General features: G+C 36.4%; 1 protein-coding gene across 1 annotated transcript; it reads right to left on the minus strand.

Annotated features, from left to right (window-relative positions):
• Positions 1-201: 201 nt before the first annotated feature.
• On the minus strand, positions 202-1215 carry LOC101968418 (putative vomeronasal receptor-like protein 4). The gene has a single exon (XM_005342682.2). It carries the CDS (start codon positions 1213-1215, stop codon positions 202-204), a length of 1014 nt encoding a protein of 337 aa, XP_005342739.2.
• Between the last annotated feature and the right edge of the window lie 10596 nt (positions 1216-11811).

Consider the following 11811-nt stretch of genomic DNA (forward strand, 5'->3'; position numbering starts at 1 on the left):
CTTGGTGTGATAGAAAGTGTGAAATCTAGGGTTTGGGTTGTGGCTCAGTGCTGGAGCACTCTCCTAGCACATTCAAGGGCCTGGGTTTGATTCTCAGCAACAAATAAAAAAATAAATTAAAAAGTATTATGTCCAACTACAACTAAAAATAAAATGAAATAAAAAATATATAAAAAAAGAAACTGTGAAATCCTAGCTTAATCAATATTTTTCTGAGAGAAAATTTTGCAAAATAGAGAAAATTGTTCTAATAAGAGTAGAAAAATCCTTCGGATAGGTTTTATCAGAAAATGGCTTTTTTTCCCCACATGTAAGGTGAGTAATTTTTGTTAGTTGAGTATCAGCAGCAATCAGCACCAAAGGACTGACTGTGCCATAGCCATTGGCCACAAGTATATGGACACACACCAGCATGGCATTATTAGTCCACTTCATGCCTATGGCCATTGAAATTAGGGAGTCTGCACAGTACAGGACGGCAAAGCAGCAGATCAGCAGCAGTATGCTCTGAGTGGCCCTTTGTTCTGGAGAGGATTTTGGAGGGAACCTGGAATTGCGAAGATGCTGGGACCTCTGTGTGTGTCTGTACAAGAGAAGGACCATGTACCCACTGGAGAGAACCATGAGGCCCACAAAGAAGACATCCCTGCATGCCATCAAGGTGAGAAAGAATGACTTGCGGATGTGGCTCACGGGCAGCAAGGAGCAGCGGTCAGTGACAAACAGAAGTCCAGGCTGGGTCTTATTCAGAGTGGCCACAGTGCAAAAGAGCAGGTTGCAGGAGAGGGACATGGTGAGGACCCATAAGAAGACAAATAGCCCCACAATGGGATTTGTAGATTTCAGTTTGAAGTGGGCCAACCAGGAGCCACTGGGGCTGATGATAATGGCCTGAAGCACACTCAGGACACAGGTGGTGCAGATGGAGAGTCCCCTCATGACCTTGTGCAGGAAGACAAGCACTTTGCATTTGAAGTCACCTGGAATTTCCTGTGTTTCCCAAATGTCTGTAGACACCAAAAGGCCCATTGTAAGGAGCATGAGGGTGTGTGTAAGGGCCAAGTGGGTGATGGGGAGGTCGGTAACCCTGGGCTTGTGGCCCACATAGGCAGCAGCAGTGTGGAGGTAAAGCAGAAATGTGTTTGCTGCAATCCCAATGCCAGCCTGGGGATAGAAGGCATTTCTTATGGCATCATAACTGAACCGTTGGTCCATCTTTATGGGGATGTTGAAACAACTGTTTCTGAAAGGAAATACAGGACTGCATGTGACAGCAGCAGAATTTTCACTGACAGGCTTCCAATCATCAATCACACTTTTCTTTCTCTAGAGTCATCATTTATCAAATAATTCTGTCTAATACGACTGGCTCTGATGCCACATTTTAACTTCAAGTAAGATCTTGGGCATGGCTCTGAGTCAAGTGCTTGCCTAGCCTGCATGATGCCCTGGGTTCTGCCCACCACACTGCAGTCCATATATATATCAGCATCACTTATTCCTCTAATGAGTAATTTTTTAAATCTCCCTATCTCTTCCTGAAGTATCTATATCATACCTTCATCCGTAAGCTCGTAGTACTTACTGTGTTTTGGCTTATGTTAATAATTACATTATTTAATGGGTAGCTTTGGTTACTTTCCTGTTTTTCCTGCATATTTCTGAAGGGTGGAGATGCCTCCTTATTTACTCTTAGATCTCAAAGATCCAAAATCTTGCTGCCTAGATGAACATTGTTCAACAAAGACTTTTGATGTAAATCTGGAGAAGTGGAACTAGGAATCTTCCAGGAAAAATGTCTCAAGAGGCCCATTCTCATGGTTTATTTATGAAAGTGCAGGACACTGAGGGATTTAGTAGTGTGTATTCCAGACCCAGCAGCCTGTGTTTATCTGAGGTCCACCACTTACCAGCTGGGTGAGCATTGTCAATCAGTTAACACCATGAATAGAAGTAAAGGAGGAAAATACTTTTCTCAAAGCATTATTGGAGTAAGCCAATAAATATGTGGAAATCATTGAGAAAATGCTTGACATGTATGAGGCACTATAATAGTGTTAATTATTGGTTCATTATTTATCACCACCTGACTTTGGCTTAGGAGGGTTCACCTAGAATATATCAATGTCAAAGCTGAGAGGAGAAAAGCCTACCATAATATTGACTTCCTCTGGCAAACTTTGATCCTTGGTTACTGGAGGAACTCTAGGTTTTTAAAAAATTTTCCATTTTTCTTAAGAAATAACTTGGGTATTTCTGCATTCATAATCCATTGTGTGGAGACACCTGGTAGAGTCTCTTAATCATAAGTCAAGAATATCATATTTTATGATTTCCTTTTTTCCCAGACCTGTGTATTAGAAGAGAAAATATATATTCTGTCAAAATGTGTTGGATCATCCTTTACAGAAAATGTCTCCTACAAGGAAAAGATATTCAGTCCTATCCTGAAATATGTTCAGATGTTCCTGACTAGAAATTGAGATCTTCAAGTCTCCTTAGTTAATTTTATATATGCATGTGGTATTCTGCAGGAATATGGGTAAAAATTGAATTGTATGACACAACCATGACTTAAATACAGGCATTTTACTCATCCCTTTAAAATAAGTAATTCCTTAAGAGTTTTTGGTCTGTATAATACTGCGAAAGTAGTAATAATTCCCAAGTCTCCATATGGTTAGTAAGAATAATAGAATAATGATTTTAATAATCTATCCAAATTTTCCAATTTTATTAAATGCATTTCTAATGGAAGGCAGAATTTTTGAGAGTCCAGATTCTTGACAGAATGCTCCTGAAGTCAAGGCAAAAACGTTAGAAGGAAATTCAGAGAAATGCAAGGGACTAAATCAAGGGAATCCACCTAGGCCTAGTGCGGAATGTATAGATACCATGTGCTGCATGAAGCTCCTGAGATACTTTTGATTAAAAACCTGAATCCAGTGAAAGATGGAGCCAACATTCTTTTTTTGCTGTTGTGATATCTCATAATCCAGGGTGTTTATATGATTTATGAAGAAGAACTGAAGACTGTATTGCAGATTTAGGAGATGGTAAAACAGGAGGAGCTCTATCATAAACAAAAGACCCTATGTAGCTGAAAACCCATGTAAATCCTAGACATGTTTTGCAGAAAAGGATAGCGGGTTTGGCGACTTCCCCTTCTCTTATCTCTCATCAGAAGAATACAGGTTGCACCCATACTCTTAATAAATGTAATAGAGCATTTAGTTTCATTGAAAATCAAGTATTTCAAACTAGAATCTATGCATTGTCCTCAGGACCTGTGAAATTCAACCTCTCACTGCAACTGGCACAGCCATCACCAATCAAGATAAAGAACAGACTCAATGAATCAATTTAAGAACACTGAAATCTTCCGTATGAGTTGATGTTTGGATGATGCCAGAATATTCCTTACCTAAGATTCTCTAGCAGCACATTCACTGAGACCCTGAGAGACACTTCTTTGACACTTGAGCACTCAGAATTACTCTCCCAGGCCTTTGCTTCTTCTTTAAGGACTCTACTCATGCTTCCCAAGCCAAGCTTTAGTCACCCTCTACCAATACCTGAATTCATATATTTTGGAAACAGGATGGAAAATATCTCCTGGATGACAAACCAGTTACCATTTTCTTCTCTCTCTAAATCACTAAATCCCTGAGGAGATAGTTAACTTCCCCACACAAAGTGTGAAGTTGTGTTCAGTAACTGATTGCAATGAAATTGAGCTGCAGAAATACTTTTTTTGTAAAGGAAGTTTTCAATTGTGAATATCACCTTTTGAGATTTGGGAGGTAGGAGTGGCAAAAAATTCTTCACAAGATAAAGTATTTTCGACAAAAAAAAAAACACTTTTTCTCTAGATTATTATAAATTTTACTTATTTGTTACAAAAGATTCAATAAAACTACAACAAAGGATGACTAGATATGGAATGTTTTGTGGTTAAATTCTGTCATTTTTCACTGAGTATGCATTAATAAAAAATAAGTGTAGTGCTAAAGTGCCAGCTGGGAGAATATGGAATTTCAGATATATGTCAGGTACCAAGGAACAACATTTTCTGACTAAGGAGATAGAATCTGTCTCCAGATAAATGGGGGTTATGGATATGTATACCAACATCACTGTGCCAAGCCGTGAAAACAGAATGTGTTATTTCATTGTAAATTTAAGTTTATTCAATTATTTTTCCTCTTGCATCCCTAGGATTATTTTTTATAAATAAATTTTATAAAAACTTATTTATAAAAAATAAATTAAATAAAATTTATGCCTAAATTTTTTTAAAAAAGCTATGTTGCAGTAAAGAGGAAGATAAAAAATAGATCTAATGAGGCTAGCAACATTTAGAAAGAAAGTAATATCATTTTTTACATATAAATACATGGTACACAATTTTTTGAATTGACTACTAAAACTAACATTTTGTTAGATAGAAGTTTAGTTGTTTTATCTTTGATCTTATGAATTACCAGAACTGCACTTGAAGCATTTTATTTTCTTGAAGTTACTGTAAACCAACCTTTTGGATTATTATTACTTTTGAGTATTTATGCTATAGAAATCATTCATAAGATAGTAATGATTATAATATAAATTATAATATGAAATAAAAGTAGTACTGTAAAGTTTTATGTAATAATACCACAAAGTTCAAACAAGCCCTGTAGCACATTAGGAATAAATACCTGTGTTTGGTTATGAGATAGTAAACGTGGACTTTACAATGCCTTCCTCCAGCATCTACCCAGGAGCCTCCTCTGCATCCTCTTCCACTCAGATTTTGAGCTGAGGTTTGCAAGATGAGGTTATATGTGTCAGAGGGCTTAGCTCATTTCTCAGTGGACTGCTAATCTTCATGTTGCATCTGAAGTCTTACAGCACCTGTCTTCCAGTAGGCAGGGAGGAAGTCCCCAAAGCAAAGATAAATACTTCTTTCATCCTCAGACAATGGTAAACAAGCCCCATCTGGATGAAAACTTTTTGTGTGTTACTCCTATTTTCCAAGGTCAGAGGAACCTGTGTTGTTTTCTGTGTTCCAATCATAATGGACAAATCTAGAGCTGCTCATATTGACCCTAAACAGATATGCCCTGGCATAAAATAAAATGAAATATAAAAAACTATTTAATGTGATATGTGAATGGAAACATTTTTAAAAAACATTAAAAAAATACATTTATTGGGTGTGTGTACTGGAAACAGCTCAGAATCTCAACATCCTAATATTAGTGAATATATCTCACATCGAGCTTGGATTTCTAGTGGTTGTGAGGAGAAGTTATGGAGACTTAACTGAGACATCTTGAGCTGCAAAGAGAAGAAGAAAGGAAAGTAGGGAGTGTGGGAGATAACAACAGAAGAGCAAATGACCTGAGTAAGGAAGGAAGAGCTCAGAAACTAACGGGATTGCCCCAAGTTGGCAGAGAGACAAGTGTAAGTTTTCTATTAATCCCATTGATATCTCTGGGTCCTTACGTATTCCCCCAAGTTAGTCCACTCCACCACCTCTCTCTCACCCAAGTCATGTCTGAATTTGTGGCTGGTCTCTTCTCACTATGAAAGACAAATTCATCACAGAACCCACATGAGCCATGGCTGAGCTTGGAGGTGACCCTCCAGCTATGTAGACTGTAGGACAGCCACAAGCAAGTAGTGTGAGAACTTCAGATGTCAGACACCAGCAAAAGAGAACCCCTTGTGTCAACTTTGGCTAGCCAAATAGTTACCATTAGCCTGACAACTCTTTCATTTTCCACAGTTATTGGTGTGTTGCAGCTGTGCATAATGGTAGAATTTGTGGTTACCTGTGCATGTTATATCAATATAATTTGGCCAATATCATTCCCCCAAATTTCTCCTCTCCTTTCTGCTTTCTCCCTTTGTCCCTTTACTCTCTACTCCTGGTCTCCCTTAAGACATCCATGAGTTTCTCCCTCCAACAGTCTCTGTATCATTCCAATTTTTGTGTATATACTGCAAAGCAAGCACAGCAGAATGTTGATTCTGGCTTCACAGGAATATGCTACTCTTCTTGTTATTATTTAGGTGTCCAGGTGGGGTTCAAGTCCTTGGCATCCTACACAAAGAACTGATTAATATGCAACAAGTAAGAGAGAAAGTACAGAATATTGAAGATGAAAGTATAACTCCATAGCATAGAGCAGAGTGGGCCTAGATAGGCAAGTTCTAGGTCCCAATATCTGGAAATTAGTGTCTTATATGCTGAGCTGGGAGGCATTTTCTTCTCTATATTGACCAGATTAAAAACCTTACCCATTTTACACCCATTGATTACCTCATGATACTTGAATAGAATTTTTTTTCCAGTTCACTCCATTCATTATTTTAGAAAACCTAATTATAATACTGCCCACTTGACCCTCCATTGGTCATTTAAAAACATCAAATCTGTGGAAGGAGTTGTCATGGTAATGGGACTTGTAATAAACAAGGACATAACTTGTCTCCCTTTCTTGCCCTTGATTGGCATCTTTCTTAGATCCTGTCTGCACCATCTTGGTGTCTCTGAACTCCTACCTAACACCCTGATGAAGTAGTCTGTGCCTCATAATAATATCATCCACTTTCTATCCTTTAGTGTTAACCAATGAACCTCTGTACATGATTATATTTCAGAATTCCTACCAAGTTTTGTCAGGTAAGCAAAAGTACAGTATTCTCATTTTAATGTCTCATGGTGTAAGTGAGAGTTAAAGAATTTCCCATATCATTTGTTTCTCAAGCATGAGTGGAGTAAAATCTCACTGGAGAAGGATTCCTTTCTAGCTAAGGAGTCACTAGGCATGAAGCAGAGGGATAAATTGTCCCTGTTGTTTGGTGGGAGAGTGTGTATTTTTACTTGGGAATTGAAGATACTACTTTCCTTCCAAGTCCTTTCTATTCTCTGTAGTACATAAGTAAGTAGAATGGTTAAAAAGATTTGGGTGACCTACTTATAGAAAAGCACCAACTGAAACTCAAAGGGAAACATATTAAAGCAAAGAGAGGGTTATTGTGTGACATTAATTGTCAGTACAAAGCATCTGTGTCACTAGGTGAGCTCTTGTCACTGCTTAGAGTATGGCTGATGCTGGAAAACATGAGCATGCTCTATTTGTTTTAATGAACACACTTATTTTTTTGTGAAATTTTTAGATATACAGAAAATTGAGATATAGTACCAAGTTCTCACATGCCTCCAACCATACACAGTTTCCCCTATTGTTTATAACTTGCAGTTCTGTGAATCATTTGTTACCGTTACCAAACCAACACAATGTTCCCAATACTGATATATCATTCTTAACTTCTTGTTGTGAAGGTGTATAAACATTGCAATAAGCCTACCCTTGTGTATCTACCATTCAGCTCTTTTTCGTGATGGGTTCAATATTACTACGATCTCTATTCTTCACCTTTTCCCCTTGAATATTGGGCAACCATTAATGTTTTTATGGTCTATTGTTTTGCATTTTCCAGGTATTTTTTCTTAATTTTGAATTCATTTATTCTATTTTTATATATGATAGCAGAAGGCATTTCAATTTATAGTACACATATACAGCACAATTTTTCATTGTTCTGGTTGTACACAAAGTAGAGTCACACCATTTGTATCTTCATATATATACTCAGGGTAAAGATTTGCATCATTCCACCATCATTTCTACCTCATGCCCCCTTTCCCCCTTCCTCTACTTTGCCCTACCTAAAGTTCCTCCATTCCTCCCATGCTCCCCGCCTAGCCCCATTATGAATCAGCATCTTATACCAGAGAAGTATTCAGCATTTTGTCTTTTATGACTGGCTTACTTCACTTAGCATGATATTCTCCAACTCTATCCATTTACCTGCAAATGCCATTATTTTATTCTTTTTTGATGCTGAGTAATATATCATTGTGTATAAATACTATAGTTTCTTTATCTATTCATCTATTGAAGGGCATCTATGTTGGTTTCAGAATTTAGCTATTGTAAACATTAATGTGGCTATGTCCCTGTAGTATGATGTTTTTAAGTCCTTTGGGTATAGTCTGAGGAGAGGAATAGCTGGGTCCAGTGGTTGTTCCATTCCCAATTTTCCAAGGAACTCCACATTCCTTTTCAGATTGGCTGCACCAATTTGCAGTCCTATGAGGCATGAATGAGTGTGACTTTCCCCCCACATCCTCACCAACACTTATTGTGCTTTGTTTGTATTCATAATAGCTGCCATTCTGACTGGAATGAGATGAAATACTAGAGTAGTTTTGATTTGCATTTCTCTATTTGCTAGAGATGTTGAACATTTTTTTTTCGTACATTTGTTGATTGATTATATATCATCTTCAGTGAAGTGTCTGTTCAGCTTTTTAGACCATTTATTGATTGGATAATTTGCTGTTTTAGTGTTCAGTTTTTCTAGTTATTTATATATCCTAGAGATTTGTGCTCTGTCTGATGTGTATGTGATAAAAATTTGTTCCCATTCTGTATGCTCTGTATTCTTCTCACTGATTGTTGCTTTTGCTGAGAAAAAGCTTTTCAGTTTGAATCCATTCCATTTATTGATCCTTGATTTTATTTCTTGTGCTATAGGAATCTTGTTAAGGAAGTCAGGGCCTAATCTGACATGAAATTTTGTGCCTAAATTTTATTTTATTAAGGCAGAGTCTCTGGTCTAATTCCTAACTCAACTTTGAGTTGAGTTTTGTGCATGGTGAGAGAGAGTGGCTTAATTTCATTTTGTTGCATATGGATTTCCAGTTTCCCCAGCACCATTTGCTGAAGAGGCTATCTTTTCTCCAATGTATATTTTTTGCACCTTTGTCTAATATGAGGTAACTATATTTATATGGGTTAGTCTCTGTGTCTTCTATTCTGTGCCTTTGGTCTGTAAGTCTATATTGGTGCCAATACCATGCTGTTTTTTATTACTATAAATCTGTAGTATCTCATTTAAGTCTGGTATTATGATGCCATCTGCTTCACTCTTCTTGCAAAGGATTGTTTGGGCTATTCTTGGTGTTTTATTTTTCCAGATAATTTTTTTTAAAATTTTTATTGTTGGTTGTTCAAAACATTACATAGTTCTTGATATATCATATTTCACACTTTGATTCAGGTGGGTTATGAACTCCCATTTTTACCCCATATACAGATTGCGGAATCACATCGGTTACACACCCATTGATTTACCTATGGCCATACTAGTGTCTGTTGTATTCTGCTGCCTTTCCTATTCTCTACTATCCCCCCTCCCCTCCCCGCCCCTCCCCTCTTCTCTCTCTACTCCATCTACTGTAATTCATTTCTCCCCCTTTTTATCCCTTTCCTTTCACTTCCTCTTGTATGTAATTTTGTAAAACCCTGAGGGTCTCCTTCCATTTTCATGCAATTTCCCTTCTCTCTCCCTTTCCCTCCCACCTCTCATCCCTGTTTAATGTTAATCTTCTTCTCATGCTCTTCCCCCCTATTCTGTTCTTAGTTGCTCTCCTTATATCAAAGAAGACATTTGGCATTTGTTTTTTAGCGATTGGTTAGCTTCACTTAGCATAATCTGCTGTAATGCCATCCATTTCCCTGCAAATTCTATGATTTTGTCATTTTTTAAAGAAACAATAAGAGAGGTAAATAGGGAGCCTACATCCTGGGAACAAATCTTTACTCCTCACACTTCAGATAGAGCCCTAATATCCAGAGTATACAAAGAACTTAAAAAATTAAAAATAAGAAAACAAATAACCCAATCAACAAATGGGCCAAGGACCTGAACAGACACTCTCAGAGGAGGACACACAATCAATCAACAATTACATGAAAAAATGCTCACCATCTCTAGCAGTCAGAGAAATGCAAATCAAAACCACCCTAAGATACCATCTCACTCCAGTAATATTGGCAGCCATTAGGAAGTCAAACAACAACAAGTGCTGGCGAGGATGTGGGGAAAAGGGTACACTTTGTACATTGCTGGTGGGACTGCAAATTGGTGCGGCCAATTTGGAAAGCAGTATGGAGATTTCTTGGAAAGCTCAGAATGGAACCACCATTTGACCAAGCTATTCCCCTTCTTGGTCTATTCCCTAAAGACCTAAAAAGAGCATACTACAGGAACACTGCTACATCGATGTTCATAGCAGCACAATTCACAATAGCAAGACTGTGGAACCAACCTAGATGCCCTTCAATAGACGAATGGATAAAAAAAATGTGGCATTTATACACAATGGAGTATTACTCTGCATTAAAAAATTTCCAGATAAATTCGATAATTGCTTTTTTTATTCCTATGAGGAATTTCATTTGGATGTTAATTGGAATTACATTAAATCTGCATAATACTTTTGGCAGTATGGCCATTTTGACAATGTTAATTGTACCTATCCAAGAATAAGGGAGACATTTACATCTTCTTATGTAATTTCTTTCTTTAGCTTCTGTAATCTTCATTGTAGAGATCTTTCGCTTCTTTCATTAACCTGTTCCCAAGTATTTTATTTCATTTTTAAGCTAATATAAATGAATTAATTTTCCTAGATTCTCTTTTACAGGATTTATCACCGATGTACAGAAATGCCATCGATTTATGGGTATTGATTTTATATCCTGATACTTTTCTGAATTCATTAATTAGTTCTAGTAGGTTTCTGGTGGAATTTTTGGGATTCTCTAGGTATAGAATCATATCATTGACAAATAGTGATAGTTTGATTCCTTTTTTACCTGTTCATATTTCTTTATTTTTCTCTCTAATTGCTCTAGTTAGAATTTCAAGAACTATATTAAATAAAAGTGGTGAAAGAGGGTATTCCTTTCTTGTTGTAGATTTTAGAAGGAATGTTTTCAATTCTTCTAAATTTAGAATAATGTTGGCCTTGGGCTTAGCATAGACAGGTTTAAAATGTTGAGATACGTTTCTATTATCTCTAGTTTTTCTAGTGTTTTGAAAATCAAGTGGCACTGTATTTGGTCAAATGCTTTTTCTGTATATATTGAAATGATAATGTGATCCTTATCTTTGAGTCTGTTGATGTGATGAATTACATTTATCAATTTCTGAATGTTGAACCACCCTTGCTTCTCTGGAATGAACCCCAGTTAATCTTGGTGCACTATCTTTTAAATATGTTTTTGTATTTGATTTGCCAGAAATTTATTGAGAATTTCCCCATCTATATTTATTAGAGATGAACATTAGTCTGAAGTTTTCTTTCTTTGATGTGTCTTTGTATGGTTTTGGATTCAGGGTGATTTTTGCCTCAAAGAATGAGTTTAAAAATGTTCTCTCTTTTTCTATTTCATGGAATAACTTGAGCACTCTTGGTATTAGGTATTTTTTAAAGGTCTTATAAAATTTAGGTCTGTTTCCATCTGGTCCTGAGCTTGTCTTTTTTGGTAGGCTTAAGATGATGTCTTTTATTTCATTGGTTGAAACTGATCTGTTTAATTTGTATTATCCCAATTCAAATTATATGGGCAAATAATAAGATTTTAGAAATTTGTCAATGCTTTCAAAAAATGTTTTCTATTGTATTTGAATACAAATTTTCAAAATAATTTGTATTTATCTTCTGTAGTTAAGTAATGTCTGTCATGATATTTTCTTTTTAATCATGAATATTAGTGATTTGAGCTTTGTCTCTCTTCTCTTTGTTAGCATGGCTAAAGGCTTATCAGTTTTATTTATTTATTTCAAAGAACCAAATTTTTGTTTGGTCAATTTTTTCAATTGTTTCTTTTATTTCAATTTCATTGATTCAGCTCTGATTTTAATTATTTTCTGTCTTTAACTGCTTTTGGTTTTGGTGTGTTT

This window comes from Ictidomys tridecemlineatus, chromosome 11 (assembly GCF_052094955.1).
Source record: "Ictidomys tridecemlineatus isolate mIctTri1 chromosome 11, mIctTri1.hap1, whole genome shotgun sequence".
In the NCBI taxonomy this organism is placed as follows: Eukaryota; Metazoa; Chordata; class Mammalia; order Rodentia; family Sciuridae; genus Ictidomys; species Ictidomys tridecemlineatus.